This window comes from Dipodomys ordii, unplaced genomic scaffold (genome assembly GCF_000151885.1).
Source record: "Dipodomys ordii isolate 6190 unplaced genomic scaffold, Dord_2.0 Scaffold28, whole genome shotgun sequence".
NCBI classification, from domain to species: Eukaryota; Metazoa; Chordata; class Mammalia; order Rodentia; family Heteromyidae; genus Dipodomys; species Dipodomys ordii.
Genome location: NW_012267244.1, coordinates 7057527 through 7077003, shown reverse-complemented (window position 1 = coordinate 7077003; position 19477 = coordinate 7057527). Strand labels below are relative to the sequence as shown.

Below are 19477 nucleotides of genomic sequence, written 5' to 3'. Positions count from 1 at the left end.
CTGGGTCATAGGGGAGTTCTATGTGAAGTCTTTTGAGGAACCTCCATACTGCTTTCCAAAGTGGTTGGACAAGTTTACATTCCCACCAACAATGCAGTAAGGTTCCTTTCTGTCCACATCCCCTCCAGCATCTGTTATTATTAGAGTTTCAAGAGGTTTTTTATTTCCACTAAACTTATAAGAATCAAGGACCAAAATTGCAACTCTGAATTAAGTTCAATATAAGATTTTTTTCTTACAATGAATATTGTTAAAAGTAAAAAAGAATCTTGAGAAGCGGTAAATTTATTTCCCTCCAGATTTCTTAAAATATAATTGATTTCAGTGTTAAAAGTTATGAAAATCTGTGTGCAACATGGTACTTGGAAGGATATAGTGGTCAACTAGAAATGGGATACTTTATGAAGCGGGGTTCATTTTGGGTATGATAACTAGTGTTTGAACCTTATAGAATTATTATAATAGCCCCATGGCAATTAAGAGCTTCTGTAATATATTTCCTAAGATATTTGGAAATATATTTCTTAAAGTTAAAAAAACTCTTCAGTCTTCTTTAATGAAATTAAGAAATTAACTTTTAATGAAATTAAGAGATTGCTTATTTGGTTTCCTTATGATGTCAAATGCATGTAAGAAATATTTTCTTTTTCTGTGGCTATTTTATTCTGATGGTAGCAGAAGAGATCAGACTGCTTTCTTTCACAGCTGAGCCACTTAGTTCCTTGCAAAGAAGTCAGTAATTCCAGTTGTCGTGCCCAGACTGGACAAATGATGAAGAGCTATGCTCTACCATTTAATGGCCTGCATTGTTTGCTTCACAATTTTCCATTGCCTTAATTCCTTTCCCTTATTTTTGTCCTCTTATATGTAAATAATAATTCCTGCTTTGCTGAATGAGTGGGGCACAAAGTATACTGAAAGAAAAATAAATGAAAATGAAAATATTAGTTTCTAGTTTTGCATGTCTTGTCTCAGATTATGCTAAACTCAAACCTATTTCTAGTTTATGAATTATTTTGTATTTTTATCTCTGGTTTTGATTCTTACAAATAGTGTCTATGCTTTTTAAAAATATTATCTTTATGTAGTTGCACAAAGGAGTCATTTAAATATATATTTTTATTGTAAAGATACTGTATAGAGGGGTTGCAAATACATGAATAAGGTAATGAGTATATTTCATCTTTTTTGTATATATTTTTATTGTAAAAATACTGTATAGAGGGGTTACAGTTACATGAGTAAGGTAATGAGTACGTTTCCTACTGAACATTGTTACCTCCTCCTTTGTTTTTCCCTACCATCCCTTCCCTTACTCTCCTCCCTAAAAAGTTCGTTTTCAACATAGTGTCTTGTACATCATATTGTTATAATGGGTCAACATGTATCCTTATTTCAGCATTTTTGTTTTTTTGGGTCCGCTCCTGGGCCTGAACTCTGGGCCTGGGCGCTGTCCCTCAGCTCTTCAGCTCAAGGCTAGTGCTCTACCACTTGAGCCACAGCGCCACTTCCGGCTTTTTTCTTTTTGCTTATGTGGTGCTGAGGAACTGAACCCAGGGCCTCAGGCATGCAAGGCAAGCGCTCAACCACTGAGCCATCTTCCCAGCCCATGTGAACAATTTTTAATTACTGAAAAGATTATTGGAAGCACTGATCAAGCAAAATGTACAACCATTCAAGTTCTATCTTAACTTTTATAGATCATTAGAACTATTTCTAGTTACCAGATAGCAGATATACTTCCTGACAATTTTAGGGAAGTGTTAGAAAGAATAGTGAAAGACCAAAAACTAGAAAAAAAAAAGTTGTCAGCGCATCTACTTGCTACCTGTACTGGTCCCTTTGTGATGATCATGATCATATGGTACTTAGCTATGTCTTGGAACTGAGAGATGGATGTGTGGGAGATGTAATGTGAGAGTCAGAAGTTAGACTTCCTCTCAACCCCATGAGAATGAGTAGACAACAGAGAAAAGTAAAAAAAAAACAACCTTGGAAATCACAATTAATTCCAATTAACAACAAAAATAGTCTTAAGTGATACGAGTTAATATCATTAAATTTTATTACTAGGGTTTAGCAACCTAAATCTCTTACTTACACATATTAGCAATAAGTTCACGGCTAGGAAATATTCTAATGGACAATTAGATTAATGATATTTTGAAGCTTTTTATGTAAACATGATTTTTACATAGAATAAAGATGATATTATTACTGTTACCAATTAATTGAATATATTACTTCCATGAGAATTTTGCACAGTAATTTAAGAGATTAGGAACTACCTGAAAAATGTTTGCTATTGCCTTTGCAGGGGTTGTGTTTCACTACAGGGCTGCAACTAGTAGGTATACTCTAAATTTTGAGACTGCTAAGAAGGCTTGCTTGGACATTGGGGCAGTCATAGCATCCCCAGACCAGCTTTTTGCTGCATATGAAGATGGATTTGAACAGTGTGATGCAGGCTGGCTATCTGATCGAAGCGTTAGGTGAGAGATTTGGAGGTGTGGGCCTTCAATTTATTCATCTCTTTAAAAGAAGATATGTCACTTACAAATTTTTATCCTTGTTAGATATCCCATCCGGGCCCCTCGAGAAGGCTGCTATGGAGACATGATGGGAAAGGAAGGGGTCAGGACTTATGGATTCCGTTCTCCTCAGGAAACCTATGATGTGTATTGTTATGTGGATCATCTGGATGGTAAGATGTTTAAGCTTCTTTGCAAATTCTTTTACTGGTATAAATGAACTGTGCAAAGTGATTTCACTGTGATAATTCCATACATGCCTATATTGTGTTTTGATCAAATTCACCCCCTTTATTACTCTTTCTTGGTTCCCCTCCTCCATTCCTTTAATAGTTGCTAGTGGATTTCATTTTTGCTATGTACACACATACACATACACACACACACACTATACTTCTGCTATTTTCAAATCTGTAAATATATATGGTATTTCTATCATATTCTACCTCATTATTTTGTCCTTTCTTCCTCCCACCTGCTCCCACTGATTCTTCTGTAGCTCTATTTATACTAAGAAAACTGAGGAAAGACTAGAAGCTCATTTCAGTAGTGCTTACTTGAATTCTACACAGCAGCTCCTTATTTAAGTGACCATGATTTTCTGGTAAATGTAAGCTTAAAGGGAGGAAGGAATTTGTAAAGGATCCTGCAGTTTAGAAATGTCTCTCCTTACAGTGGTTTTCTTGCAGTCCTGTTGCTCTTGGGTTGCCTTCAATATACTACATTAAAAATAGTAGTAAGGTGGTTTCTATTCTAGTGAGAACTTCATGTAACACCTTGTGATGACAAATCACTGTGAATCTAGGTATTGATAAATTCCACACAGCTCAACTATAAATTCTGAACTGGCCCAGAAGTAGCTGGGTCTCATGTTTCTTCTCTGATCTATTTTTACATGTTGATATTCAGAGCAATGAATACAGTTAAGAATACTGTAATATATACTCTTCTACTTATTAGGGATGTGAGACCACTCCTGATACAGCCTTCCTTTATGATGCTTAAAGGTTCCTTGACTTGGGATGGATCAATTTTCCTTTCTCTGGGTTAGAGGACCTTAAAAACAAGTTTGAGTTCAATAATGTTGATTGTATCCAAAGGGTATTACAAAGGTACATGGATAGCTGGGTACTGGTGGCTCAATGCCTGTGATGCTAGCTACTGATGACTCGGAGATCTGAAGATCACGATCCAAAGCCAGCCTGGGCAGGAAAATGCATGAGACTTTATTTTATTTTTTTTAAAATCGGTCATGGGGCTTGAACTCTGGACTTGGGCACTATCCCTCAGCTCTTCAGCTCAAGGCAAGCACTCTACAGCTTGAGCCACAGTGCCACTTCTGGTTTTCTAGTGGTCTATTGGTCATAAGAGTCTCACGGACTTCCTGCCAGAGCTGGCTTTAAACCTGAGCCTCAGATATCAGCCTCTTGAGTAGTAAGGATTACAGGCATGAGCCACTGGCACCCAGTTTGCATGAAACTTTTATCTCCAATAAATTACCCAAAAAGCTGGAAGTGGAGCTATGGCTCAAGTGGTAGTGTGCTAGCCTTGAGCAAAAGAAGCTCAGGGCAGTGCCCAGGCTCTAAGTTCTAGCCCCAGGGCTGGCAAAAAAAAAAAAGTAAAAAAAAAATTAAAGGTACATGGAATGGAAGTTTATATGCCTTTTGAAATGAATTTTTATGTGTCATATCAGGTATTTTAAAAGCATAGTTAAATGAACAATGACATTAAATTGAACCACACCTTTAATTTTGATTGGGCCCACATAAAGAAATATTCTCAATATTTTTAAGTATAAAATGAGGAGATTGGATTATGTAATGTCTTAATGCTTTACAAAGTCAAACTGTGGTTTTATTTTAACTGTTGATGTTATGTGTTTTGAGATGTGACTTGGCTCTGTTAGGCTCACATCACCATTTCCTAGTGAGAATTTCAATATTAGCTTTGTTCTTAAAAATGTTCTAAAACTTATGATAGTTTATTAGACATGATTTAGTTATAAACCCCTATTATTAAGTAATTAATGCAGGTAGGATCCTCAAATAAGAACATAAAAGTTAAAACCCATAAAAATAATCTTTATTAGGAAGTTTAATTGAGTTTCCCATAAAGTAGATATGAGAATGTTGAAATGGTTTTGAAGTAGAGTTAAAAATGATTAAATGGTTCAGAAAACTAGAAAAGTGATTGAGACTACAGATGCTCCTTGATTGGCCATAGAGAACATCCCCCTAAATACCTCTGTACTTGTTTTGAAAATGTGTTTAATATGCCCAACATACTGAACATCATAGCTTAGCAACACAGTAACCTGTAGAGTACTGGCCACTTACCCTACTCTTGTAATCCCTTCTTTGACTGGAATCTATGGCTTGATGCCATATTCATGTTTGAACAGAGTATAAGTGCATGTTGCTGGCAGTGGGAAAAAAGTAAAATATGAAGTATAATTTCTACTCAGTGCATAATGCTTTTGGGTGTGTAGCATCATCAAGTCTGGTCCTTGGAAATCAGGTTATATGATTTGGAAACCATCAGTATTTAGGAATAGCAATGACAATGCTAAGAGAAAATTCTTACGGCTACTAAATTCCTCAAGTTTAAGAATGGTAAAGAACACAATTCAATGCTAGCTCTTCCATTTCCTACTTGAGAGATGGTGAACAAAACTGATATCTCAAGGTTCAATTTATTCTTCAGTGAAATGAGAACAATAAGAATATTTGTTTTTTACTTGCTGTATGGAGATTGAATAAGATAATTTGCAAAGCTTTTATCCCAGTGCCAAGTAAGTACTTAATAAGTAATAGATGTTATTAAAGTTTATGGGTGTCAAGAGGTTTTTTGTTTTTTTTTTAATTTTATTTTATTTTATTTGTGAACATACTGTACAGAGGGGTTACAATTGCATGGGCAGGATAATGCGTACATTTCTTACCAAGCACTGCAGCCTCCTCCTTTGTTAACCTTCCCATCCCTTCCCAGCCTCCCCCCTCCCCCCCCCATCCCAATACTTCTCCTTCCCCCCCCCCCCCCCCCCCCTACCCCCCCCCCCACCGACGTTGTAAAGCTCGTTTTGGCATGACCACTTGTACTTCTCATTGTTGCATCAGATCCACCTGTATCTTTAAACAACTGGTTTTTCCCCATCTCCTCCACAAGTTATACTGACATCAAATATAGTGAAAGCATGGGTTATACTGTGGGGGAGGGACATACAAAGCAACAAAGAGATAATCTTATAAATGCGTTAGAAACACATGCATGAAAGAAAAAACATTAAAATACATATCTAAGGGTTCATTTTCCTGACATCACATTATCTGACCTTTTCCGCTTGACTCATAGATATACTAGATATTGCAAATAAGGGAAACCATGGGACCTATGTTGCTTTGGGCCTGGCTTACTTCACTTAATATAATTTTTTCCAAGTTTTTCCATTTCCTAACAAATGGGGCAATGTCATTCTTTCTGATGGAGGCATAGAATTCCATTGTGTATATATACCACATTTTCTTGATCCATTCATCTACTGAGGGGCATCTGGGTTGGTTCCATATCTTAGCTATGGTAAATAATGCTGCAATAAACATAGTTGTGGTGGTAGCTTTAGTGTGGTCTTGTTTGTAAGCATTTGGGTAAATGCCCAAAAGTGGGATTGCTGGGTCATAGGGGAGTTCTATGTGAAGTCTTTTGAGGAACCTCCATACTGCTTTCCAAAGTGGTTGGACAAGTTTACATTCCCACCAACAATGCAGTAAGGTTCCTTTCTGTCCACATCCCCTCCAGCATCTGTTATTATTAGAGTTTCAAGAGGTTTTTTATTTCCACTAAACTTATAAGAATCAAGGACCAAAATTGCAACTCTGAATTAAGTTCAATATAAGATTTTTTTCTTACAATGAATATTGTTAAAAGTAAAAAAGAATCTTGAGAAGCGGTAAATTTATTTCCCTCCAGATTTCTTAAAATATAATTGATTTCAGTGTTAAAAGTTATGAAAATCTGTGTGCAACATGGTACTTGGAAGGATATAGTGGTCAACTAGAAATGGGATACTTTATGAAGCGGGGTTCATTTTGGGTATGATAACTAGTGTTTGAACCTTATAGAATTATTATAATAGCCCCATGGCAATTAAGAGCTTCTGTAATATATTTCCTAAGATATTTGGAAATATATTTCTTAAAGTTAAAAAAACTCTTCAGTCTTCTTTAATGAAATTAAGAAATTAACTTTTAATGAAATTAAGAGATTGCTTATTTGGTTTCCTTATGATGTCAAATGCATGTAAGAAATATTTTCTTTTTCTGTGGCTATTTTATTCTGATGGTAGCAGAAGAGATCAGACTGCTTTCTTTCACAGCTGAGCCACTTAGTTCCTTGCAAAGAAGTCAGTAATTCCAGTTGTCGTGCCCAGACTGGACAAATGATGAAGAGCTATGCTCTACCATTTAATGGCCTGCATTGTTTGCTTCACAATTTTCCATTGCCTTAATTCCTTTCCCTTATTTTTGTCCTCTTATATGTAAATAATAATTCCTGCTTTGCTGAATGAGTGGGGCACAAAGTATACTGAAAGAAAAATAAATGAAAATGAAAATATTAGTTTCTAGTTTTGCATGTCTTGTCTCAGATTATGCTAAACTCAAACCTATTTCTAGTTTATGAATTATTTTGTATTTTTATCTCTGGTTTTGATTCTTACAAATAGTGTCTATGCTTTTTAAAAATATTATCTTTATGTAGTTGCACAAAGGAGTCATTTAAATATATATTTTTATTGTAAAGATACTGTATAGAGGGGTTGCAAATACATGAATAAGGTAATGAGTATATTTCATCTTTTTTGTATATATTTTTATTGTAAAAATACTGTATAGAGGGGTTACAGTTACATGAGTAAGGTAATGAGTACGTTTCCTACTGAACATTGTTACCTCCTCCTTTGTTTTTCCCTACCATCCCTTCCCTTACTCTCCTCCCTAAAAAGTTCGTTTTCAACATAGTGTCTTGTACATCATATTGTTATAATGGGTCAACATGTATCCTTATTTCAGCATTTTTGTTTTTTTGGGTCCGCTCCTGGGCCTGAACTCTGGGCCTGGGCGCTGTCCCTCAGCTCTTCAGCTCAATACTAGCGCTCTATCACTTGAGCCACAGCGCCACTTGCAGCTTTTTTTTTCTGCTTATGTGGTGCTGAGGAATCGAACCCAGGGCCTCATGCATGCAAGGCAAGCGCTCTACCACTAAGCCACCTTCCCAGCCCCTTATTTCAACATTTTGGTATTTCCCTCCCCCTCTCCAAATTAGAAAAATGTATATACAAGATGGAGGGCACTGAAATCAAATACAGTGAAAACAGGGGTTAGACCATAGGGGAAGAACTTACAAAAGAAACAAAAAAATCATGTAGTACATTATAAATACATTAAAAACAACAGTGTCCCTATATTGGTGGCCTCTTCATTTCACTTATCATCAGCTTTTATGGTCATATATGGTACATAGCTTTTGAGCTTTTCTGCTTGTCCTAGACATATACTAGTTATTGCAAATAAGGGAAACTATGAGACTTATGTTTCTTTTAGCCTGGCTTGCTTCACTTAATACGATTAGTTCCAAGTCTTTCCCTTTCCTAACAAATGGGACAGTGTCATTCTTTCTGATGGAGGCATAGAATTCCATTGTTTACTACATTTTCTGACCCATTCATCTACTGAGGGACATCTGGGTTGGTTCCATATCTTAGCTATGGTGAATAATGCTGTGATAAACATAGCTGTGCTGGTAGCTTTAGTATGGCCTTGTTTGTGATCCTTTGGGTAAATGCCTAAAAGTGGGATTGCTGGGTCATAGGAGAGCTCTATGTGGAGTCTTTTGAGGAACTTCCATACTGCTTTCCAAAGTGGTTGAACAAGTTTACACTCCCACCAACAATGCAGTAGGGTTCCCTTCTGTCCACATCCCCTCCAGCATCTGTTGTTATTAGAGTTCTTGATTATAGCCTTTCTAACTGGGGTGAGGTGGAGTCTAAATGTTGTCTTGATTTGCATTTCTTTTATGGCTAGAGAAATTGAGCATTTCTTCATGCGTCTATTGGCCATTCTTATTTCCTCTTCAAAGAATTCTCTCTTTAAGTCTTTAGCCCACTTATTAATTGGTGGTTGTTTCTTTGAGGATTTGTTTTTGAGGGATTTAATTTTTTGAGTTCTAAGTATATTTTAGATATGAGACCCTTGTCCATTGTATGGCTAGTGGTGATCTCCCAATCTGGGGGCTGTTTATCTTGCTAGCTATGTCCTTTGCCATACAGAAGCTCTGCAATTTCGTGCAAAAGAGTACTTTCATAATTCAGTTTATGAATACAATATATCTTGATCAATGGCACCACTTCTAATATTCTCACCCATCCCTTCCTTACCCATCTATTCCCTCATTCTTCTTAATTTTGTAGGATATACACTGGATTCTTAACTGTATTTGCCCCTTCTTCTTCTCTTCATTAGTCTATTTCTTTGCCCTTGACCCCACCACACTCCTTTGAAGTATTCACTTCCTGGAGTGACTGTCCTTTTAACAGTCCATCATTGGACTTTTTATAACCATCAAGGCATTCAAACATTTTTACCATGTCATCCCTACTCAACATTGTGCATTGGTTTTTCTTTACATGCTTCCCCAAGCACAAGCTGCCTGATCTTCAAAAGCCTGTAAAACCTACTCTTCTGTAACTTATTTCATCTCTTATTCCTCCCTCTTTGGCGTGACTTTGCACATGTGCATGCTTCTGACTTTTCACGGACCTTCTGCTCAGTCTCCCTATAATTCTGCTTTGGTCCTCTCAGAAAACACCCATAACCCACTCTTTCTGACATACTGATCTTACCTTATTTGGAAATGTATTGCTTCCAAGATTTCATCTTTGGCTATTCCAATGAGATCTCTTATTTTGTTTAGAGTTCAACTTGTGTGTGTGTTTGTTTGTTTTTTTGGTTGCTTTTTGTTTAACAAATATAAATGTTATTACTTCTATTTCTGCAAAGCAATTGCAAGTTTCTAGTATAGATAATGCCATCAATTTGTGTATTTTTCTGATTCACAATCAAGGGCCTGCTCCACACACACACACACACACACACACACACACACACACACTACCCCTAAATACTTGGTCACTGCAGAATTTTTCCAAACTTTATCTCTTTGTGAAATTGGCTGCTACCACCACCTTTTTATTTCAAGAAGTTTTTTAAAAAGTGCTATGCTTTGTTTGCCAGTTTTACTAAGGATCTACATTTTAAATTATTGTTGCATCACCATAACATGTAACACAACACTAATGTCTCTCCTCTCTTTTTTTATGGTGTATCTTAAAAATAGCTCTTTCCAGAGATTCTCCTTCTTGGCCTCTCACAGAAATTTCCCATTCTTGCCTCTCTAACCCACCTTGGAAGCAAACTGTTCTCTCTGGGGTGAATTCCAATGAGGAAAAATCCTGTTCACCAAAATACAGTTGTGGTTTTTAAAAATCTACTATTTCATGCTATTAAAAGAAGTGATTTTATAATTTGTCTAATGCCACCATTAGCTTGTTCTAGACTTAGAATCAAAAGTTGTCTTGTGAGCTCTTTACATTAAAAAAAAACCTAAAAATAAAGGAAAGGGCTAGATGTCATTAACCAGGTCTTACATTATAGCTTAGTTTCTGCTTTTTAGAGTCTTTGATTAGACCAACATCAGATACTGAATCTGGAAATTACATGACTTCTTCTTTGTTGACTTCATATTGACTTTTTATTCTAGCAAGATTTATAGTTTGTAATCTACAGGCCATATCACTGATGGATAGTTCACTAACTAGGGTTTGTGGCCTTACTGTGTTTATTCACTTAAAATGCTTCATGTCATAAAGCAGATCTTGCACACTGTGGCTCAGATAATCCAGAGACTGAGTCCAGATTTCAGAATCCTCTACATTTATTGAAATTGGTACTAGAAGACGTTGAAAATATTTTAGTTATTCTTTGTAAGATTACATCAAATTACAGATTGTATTTGTGACTGTGGCTTCTTGGATAGTTTTTGGAGATTAAGACACTTTTCAGAGGTTTGGAAATAAACTAGTAGTTGCTCATGTTTACAGCGTTTGGAGAGTTTTACCTGGGAGCCACTGAAGAAGGTGGCCAGGCATGGCATGATGGTGGTACCTCTTGAAAATGGTGCTCACATTCAGCCAGTGACTTCAACTGTGCTGAATTAAAACCTGTTGTTATTTCACTTACTCTTCAAGGTTACTCATCAAAGAAACAGTTTGCTTTTTAAGGAAGATGAGGCAAAGTGCTCAAATCTCCTCCAAATATCACATTTCTTACTGAAAAAAATCATTTTATTACATTATTAATTGGATTACAATGACTGGCGTTATGGGTCAAATGTGAACTTTTTGAGAAACCATCAGAGTTTTCTTCAATGTGGCTGCCCCATCTCACATCATCACTAATGTTATGTTAGGATTCTCATTATCACATTATTATCACTAATTGTTATTAACTGAGATTTTTGCATCGCCATCTAAATGGATATGAACCGCAGTGTGGGTTTGATTTATATTCTCCAAATGGTTAAAGATTTTTAGCTCCTTTTTATGTATTGGCAGGTCATTTATATATCTTCCCATCCTGCCACGTGTTGTTTTATTTTCTGATAGAGTCCTATGAAACAAAACAATTTTAATGAAGTTCAATTTTTATTGTATTCTTTTAGATCATTCAAGAAGATACTTAGTCATGAAGATTTAGTTTCTGTATTTTCTTCTAGTAGATTTGCAGTTTTTAATTCTCTTACTTTGATCTACTTTAAATTACTTTTTGTAGATGATATAAGATAGGGTTCTGAAATCATTTCTTTTGCATGTAAGTGGACCTAGAATCATTTCTTGAAAAGACTAGCCTTTCTCCATTTAGTGGCCTTAACATGTCATTGAAAGACAATAGAACTTAGATGCATCATTTATTCCTAGATACTCAATTCTATTCTATGGGTCTACAGTATATGCCTATCTAGTGCCAGTATCACATTGTCTTTATTACTATTGTTTTGTAGTAAAATTTACTAATGGAACATGTGAGAACTATACTATACTGCCCTTTTCAAAAGACGAACACATCTATTCTGGTTCCCTTGAATTTTTGTACGAACTTTTTTCCCCCTGGTCCTGGGGCTTAAACCCTGAGCCTGGGCACAGTTCCTGTCCTTCTTTTGTTTAAGTATAGCACTCTACCATTTTGAGCCGTAGAGCTACTTTTGGCTTTTTCTGTGATTAATTGAAGATTAACAGTCTCACAACTTTCCTGCCTGGGCTGCCATCCAACCTCAATCCTCAGATGAATTTTATAATCATCGTATCCATTTCTACAATGGAGTCAGAAAGGAGTTTTATAGCAATTTCACTGAATTTCTGGATTGATTTGGAATATATTGCCCTTTTACTAATATTCAACCTTCTGATCTATAAACATGGGATATCTTTCTGGATTTTTAAGATCTTTGATGTTTTATAGCTTTCAAAGTATAAGTTTTACAGATCTGTTGCTAAATTTAATCTTACTATTAATTGCATTTTACTAGAGATATAGCACAAATGGTATTGTGCCTGCCTCCTACGATTTTGAGTTCAAACTTCAGTAATGCAAGTGTATATTCATATTCACACATCTTTGTAAGATTACGCTCACAGAAACACATATAGAATTTTGAATACAAAGTAGATAAAATGTTCTCAATTTTTCTCTCTGTGTATTTCAATTATGTAGAAATGCAAGTAATTGGTTTTGACATGTGGACTGTGTAACTTGCAATCTTGTACTAGTCTAGGAGCATTACTCTTTTTGGTGGATTCCTTAGGATTTTCTCTAAATGTTATAATTTTACCTTATATAAATATAAGCATTTTGATTTAAACCCTCTGAAGCATGTGGCAGTCAATTTCTTTCAAAAGTCTTGAATCCAAAGAACTTCTATCAAAATACAGTAGTGATTTGCTCCTCAGTATGAAAACTCAAAAAATAAACCAATCCAAGGCTGATTTCCCTGTGTTGACCTGAAGCCATATTGTACCTGTCAAATAGAATAACACTTTCAATATCAATATTTTGAATGCTCACAAACCACTGAGAACCTCTTTCTTGTTCTAACTAAAATCTACTGGTCTATCAGTGGAAAAGAATAAACTCAGACTTCCTGAAAACACACATTTTAGTGAGGGCCTGTTTTGTCTTTAAATTAATATGCATGACATCTTATGTATTATGCATTTGCAAATGTGCAGATGCTTTTAATCTGACTTAGAAATATTAATTATTCCTTTAAGATAATGATAATATTCTAATAATTAAGTTAAAGTAAGGATATCCTAATCTTGCTCTATATTCAAACTTTTTAATGAGCAACTCCTAGGTATAAATGTTAGCTTTTGAACATTGTGGATCATTTTTAGTGTTTGGATTTGTTTTCATCATTGCTTGCTGTTTCATTATGTGTTTTTTTAAAAAAAAAATCTGACAAGGAACAGTTTTTCCATTTAGCAGCAGTGGGGAAAATAAACAATTATTGTCCACATTGGGCTGAGTCTTATAGCAGCTAGTGGTCAAATTCACTTTTCTTAGTATTTCTGATAATGTTAATTTCCATGGTTAAGATGAATTTCATTTGTGGAGGCTCATCAGATATTAGGGTCTCAGTTTTCTTTTACAATAGTTCTAGAGAATTGATAGAACAGGAATAACCAAAGCTTTAGAAGCATTTATCTTTCAATTTTGGAAAAATGTGAATTAAGGTATTGTGAATATGTTTCTTATTTGAATATGAAAATTGTCCTCTGTTCTGCATCATATTCTGTATGTAAACTAATATGCGTGTAAGTATAGACTTATGAATTCACTTTTTAGTCTAAGTAACACAGCTTTTCATGTACTAAAAAAGTAGTTTGTATATTTCCTGACCTATTATTCCATATCCTTCATTGGAGAATAATGAAATGTGCTCTCCTTGGTAGATAACTATGCTCTAAATCTATGCTCTAGTTACAAAATTGTTAAGTATCCTATCCACAATAAGGCTTCTCTTGGGAACTTAATAGTAGACTTCTTTTAAAACTATAAATCCAAAATTATCTTAAATTGTTCAGATAAAACTACCCAGTAGTGGAGATATAACACAACCTTGTCTCATGCTAATAAAATAGTCTTTCTCTCACAGAAAGTTGTGAATTCTTCTTCTAAGTCAACTTGATGTAAGAATTTTTCCCTACACCCATGCCTGCAGGATACCTTCAGGAAGACTGAGAGTGTAGCTCAAATGGTAGCTTGCCTAGCATATAGGAGACCTGGCTTCAGTTCCTCAGCAATAACAGCTACAACAATGAAACACACGCACACACGCGCGCGCGCACACACACACACACACACACACACACACAATCATAGTAGGAGTTTACACAGCTGGACCAGCTTATCAAGTTCAAAAAAAAAAAAGAAGTATACTAAGTTGCTTTGCCTGACTCTTCTTGTTTGCAGTAATCAACCGTTTTCTCTTTTGCCTCTTCCTTTGGTTCTTGATTTGTCTTTGCTTCTGAACATTCAATCTATCTTTTGATATATCCTCATATGACTGTTTTTTAAAATCAAGTCTGGATTTACATGTACATAATGTTTTGGATTTAATTTCTGTCAAATTTCATTCTATTGTTCTATAGCTTAGACCATCTAATTTGACTGGTAAATAATTTTTGACTATAACAAACTAAAAATCATTAACATAAGTAAATAAATAAATAAATAAGTAAATAAATAAAGTAAATAAATAAAAACTTTTAAGCATCTTGAATTCTCATCTCACTATAAGAGTATTCAATGTTTACTGTGAAATCCACTTTTCTATGAAGTTTGGGACCAAAAGACAGGCTCTCATGTCTTATTTTGGGGGAGAAAGCCTCCTACTTTTTACAAATTGAGCTCCTTCTGTGTTTGGCTTAAATCTCTTTCTTAGACCCTTGATCAGGGATCCCTTTTCTGCCCTATCCTCCTGTTTGATCATCTGCTGTTTTTGACACGATTCTAGGAGGCAGCTTGCTTCCCCAACACTTGAGTTTATATTCTTCTGCTTTAATTCTATATGGTAACCAGGTCCACTCATTCTACATCTGTCTTGAGCAGGTTACACAGAGTTTGTAAGAAACCCAATGCTAAGTTATGCTAGCTGTAAATCAGTTAAGAACACATTTTTTTGGGGGGGGCAGGAGGGGTTGGTCGTGTAGCCTGAACTCTGGGCCTGGGTGCTGTCCTTTAGGTCTTCAGCTCACTAGCACTCTATCACTTGAGGCACAGTGCCATTTCTGGCTTTTTTCTGCTTATGTGGTACTGAGGAATCAAACCCAGGCTCATTCATGCAAGGCAAGCACTTTACCACTGAACCACCTTCCCAGCCCATTTTTCCAGCAATGTTTCACAAACTATTCTATGAAACATAATCATGTACAGATATCCTGGCCTTTATATTTTAGGTTTGGTACATAGATTAGACATATAGCATTATCACATTTGCCATGGATTGGGAGTTAACTATAAGAAACTAAGATAATTCTATAGTCTAGAATCGCTACCATATTTTGAAAGTCTTGAGGTGAGTAATGTTCATCCTACACAATTATAATTTAGAAAGGTTAGAAAATTAACTTTTCAGCACAGTTAAATATTTTTTATTTTGTCATTATTCTAAAACAAAACAATAATTATGCTACATGTGATGAATGATGAATCCTTTCAAATCCCAACTTAACATAAATTCAGCTGATCCAGTTAAATAGTTTTCATCCAAGTTAGATGAAACCTAATGTTGATGTCTCAGTATATTTCCTAAAATTTTATTTGCAATGTTTCCTGTAAATGAAATCATATAAATGAAAAGGAAAGTAAGCAGTCTTGAGACCACAAAAGTTAATCAAAGTAGGAAAATCATTATTCTTTGGATATCAATGAGAGAAAGTGGTAATTGTATTCTCCAAAAATATGTTAAATATTTGATATTTGACAGTCATGTTTGATAAGAATTTCTTCATGAAAAGCTCTGTAAGAAGGCTTCTACTGATTTAATCATAACAACTGAATTCCTTTTTAACCTGCCACATTCTACTGAAATCTTTTCTCTTTTAGTGCCCTCAAAATTGCAAAGTCAATCATCATGCTATCTATCACTTTTTCTCATTAGCCTTCTAGTCTGGGCTTGTTTCAATATGTTAATGTTCTTCAACAGATGAATTAGTGGTATACCTTAGAAAAACAAAGCTTTACTGAATTAGGTCATTTTTCTTTCCCTTGCTCTAGCTGGCTGTTTACTCTTAATCTATACTTTGTACACACACAATCTAGTTTGTAGTTGGTACAACAGCAGTTTGCCTTAAAGTTCAAGTGTTGAGCAATGCAAGAAATTTAGGCCCTTAGACTGATATTCCAGCTGTAACAATAGATAGAGCTACATCTTCTAATTTTGAAGCACATGTATTAACAGGCTGCCTTCTTTCACACTTGCATTGCATTCATGATTAAGGCAAGTGTGACACTAAGATGAATAAGACAACTCAGTGATGTCATTTCTTTATCTACCTTTGTCTGTATTGCTTTTTTTTGGTCCATATTGCTTTGAGCCAAGTCCAAAGGCAAGATAAATGCCTGGTTCCAGCAGTAGTAGCAGTTAGCTTTATGTGAAAATGGGAAAAATGACCCTGATTCTTAATAAGAATTGTTACTTAACAAATATTATAAGTTGATGTTAGGTGAAATGAACCCCAAGATAGGTATTAAAATGTTTTTGCTTTCATGCAATTGTTTCTAACATATTTATAAGATGATTTCTTTGTTGCTTTGTATGTCCCTCCCCCACGGCATAACCTCTGCTTTCACTGTATTTGATGTTGGTATAATTTGTGGAGGGGAGGGACAAAACAAATTGTTTAAACAGGGATACAGGTGGACCCATTGCAACAATGAGATGTACAAATTGTTATGTTGAAAAATGAACTTTACAACTTTGGTGGGGGGGGAGGGAGAGAAAGGGAGAGAAGGAGATGGGAGGGGATGGGAAGGGGAAACAAAGGAGGAGGCAACAATGCTTGATAAGAAATATACTCATTATCTTGCCCCTCTGTATGTAATATATATAATTGTAACCCCTCTGTATGGTATTTTCACAATAAAAAATAAATAAATAAAGCTACCAGCACATATTATTGAATATACACTATGCAACAGAACTTTCAGCTTTTAAAATTTATTAGAGACCAAGACATACACTCATTGTATATTACACTCATTGCTCTTCATCTTAAATAATTGCTTGTTATGTCTGGCTTGAGTCTGGTGACGATCCAAATCATGAGCGTTTTTTGTGTCCCTCTTTTCTAATATATCACAGTATCAGAGATTGGATTCTGTGAGATGGAAACAAAACCCACAACTGCTACAATAATAGGCTATCCATATTTTCTTGTACTCCTTCTGGCACCTGCCATATTTGCTTAGGTGTCCTCTAGTGCTTCTCTGTCTTTCAGCCACTTATGCTCATATGGGAAAACCATCATTGAGTTGAATTTATTTTAGAAAATGGTTATACTAGTTTCCCAAATAATAGAGTAATTTTCCAATCTTTGAAGTTTCCAGCATCTTCTATTGTAGCATTTTAACTAATAATGAAGAGTCATTCTGCTAACTGGATCTGGTGATCATAAAAAAAAATAAGTAAATGTATTGCCTTAACTTGTTAATCAATTAGCACATGGAACAGTCTCACAGACCTAGCTAGATCCCCTGGATAGACTTACAGTGTCTGTGAAAATTAGAAAAAAGCACCCTTTCTGGACAGACAAATTCCAACGTGAATTCTCTGTGGGCAGAGCAAGTAGAACATTTCCTCCCCAAGGGTTTGTCTTTCATGAGCTGAGTGGGAGCTATGTTGGCACTCTCCACCCCAGCTTCCCTCCCCCTTCCTCAATGATCTTGTGTTGCTTTGTGGCCACCACCCAGCACCCACATAACTCGGGACAGGAAGGAAGGGAACAACAGCATTCCATAGTGCTTCTATTCTTTTCTCTTTTTTTTTCTTTTTTTTTGCCAATCATGGTGCCTGAACTCTGGGCCTGGGCACTGTCCCTCAGCTCTTCAGATCAAGGCTAGTGCTCTACCACTTGAGCCACAGCACGACTTCCAGCTTTTTCTGCTTATGTGGTGCTAAGGAATCGAACCCAGGGCCTCATGCATGCAAGGCAAGCGCTCTAACACTGAGCCACCTTCCCAGCTATTCTTTTCTTTTTGAATCAAACTCTTGCACATTTTCTTACTTAAGCCATTTGGTTGAATTCATCTTCATAGCAAAGATACTCGGGAAGGAGGATCAGAGAATTAGATATTGGATACACAAAGTGAAGCCAGGTTGGTGTCAGTTCAATACAGGGCTTTCTTTTTCAGCGTAAAATTTTACACAGCATATTACAGATTCTTTCATTGAAAAGCAAAAGTCATTCCCTGGACAATAACTGAAGAGTTATTGCAAAAGATGTGCTCATTTTAAAGACTTGATTGCAATTTTACTGTTAAATGACTACTTTTGTGACATATACACACACAAACATGTGTGTTTGTATGCCTATCTTCTGATACACACACACACACACACACACACACACACACACACATAATGAAACCATTCAGATGTGCTATTTTGTTATATTTTATGAAAGTAACCAAAATATTTTTATCTTTCACAATATCATAAATTACTACCTTATAATGCCAAAAATAGAAAGAAGATTTCACATGTTTGTCAGAACAAGAAAGGAGTGAATTATAAAACTAAAGTCTTTCCTCTCTTCTTATTCAAGGCGATGTGTTCCATATCACCATTCCCAATAAATTCACTTTTGAGGAGGCTGCAGAAGCGTGTGAAGACCAGGATGCTCGGCTCGCAACGGTTGGGGAACTCCAGGCTGCTTGGAGAAACGGCTATGACCAGTGTGATTATGGGTGGCTTCTGGATGCCAGCGTGCGTCACCCTGTGACTGTGGCCAGGGCCCAGTGTGGAGGTGGTCTACTTGGGGTGAGAACCCTGTATCGTTTTGAGAACCAGACAGGCTTTCCTCCCCCTGATAGCAGATTTGATGCCTACTGCTTTAAACGTAAGTGTTTGATATCATTTTAAAAATTACAGATTATAAAAGTACTTCAAAGGCATACGTGGATGGCCAAGTAGACATTGGAATGGATTCCATATCTTGTAGTGTTGTGCACAGAAGGTGAACAGTTCCTTGATTTTCAAAAGTGAGCAAATTGAATGGCAATAAAGTTAGTTCAGACAACAAGCCAATGAATTTCTAGTGGGGATGAGGCAATTTCAGATTAAGCTCTTAACTGCCCTGTTGCACCCAGGACGACTGAATATTTTATATTATTACAGTTTTTAGAAGCAAATTGATAGTTGGTATGATTATACTGAGGCCAACAGTGGCTGCATTTAATCCTTGAAATCTCTTTATTTGGTCTTTGTTTTATATTGTTCTTTTTTTCTTTGAGCAAGCAGAAAATTTAAATTTTAATCATTCAGGTAAGTACTTGGCGCTGATATGCTTCAATCCTACCTAGATGCCCAATACTTACCTAAAAATATTCAAGCTATTTTATGTAATGATTAATTCTATATTGAACTAACGGTAGTATATTCTCTTTACAATGGGTAACATAAATAGGCTTTCTTTAATTTGAGTTTATTGTTTAAAATTAGTCTTAAATACCATTTTTCATCATTTGTGGTAAATCAGTTTTGTACAATTTTTTTATAAAAGTCTGTGTAAACCATGAAAAAACTTAAAAATTTAGTTTTTTTTTGCCATTCCT

General features: G+C 35.7%; 1 protein-coding gene across 1 annotated transcript in view; it reads left to right on the top strand.

The window, feature by feature from the left end:
* Vcan (versican) overlaps positions 1-19477 on the top strand; it is a 103574-nt gene that overhangs the window by 21199 nt on the left and 62898 nt on the right. Inside the window, exons 4-6 of the mRNA XM_013015935.1 lie at positions 2318-2492; positions 2577-2704; positions 18469-18762. Coding sequence (XP_012871389.1) covers positions 2318-2492; positions 2577-2704; positions 18469-18762 — 597 coding nt within the window. The remainder of the gene's footprint in view (positions 1-2317; positions 2493-2576; positions 2705-18468; positions 18763-19477) is intronic.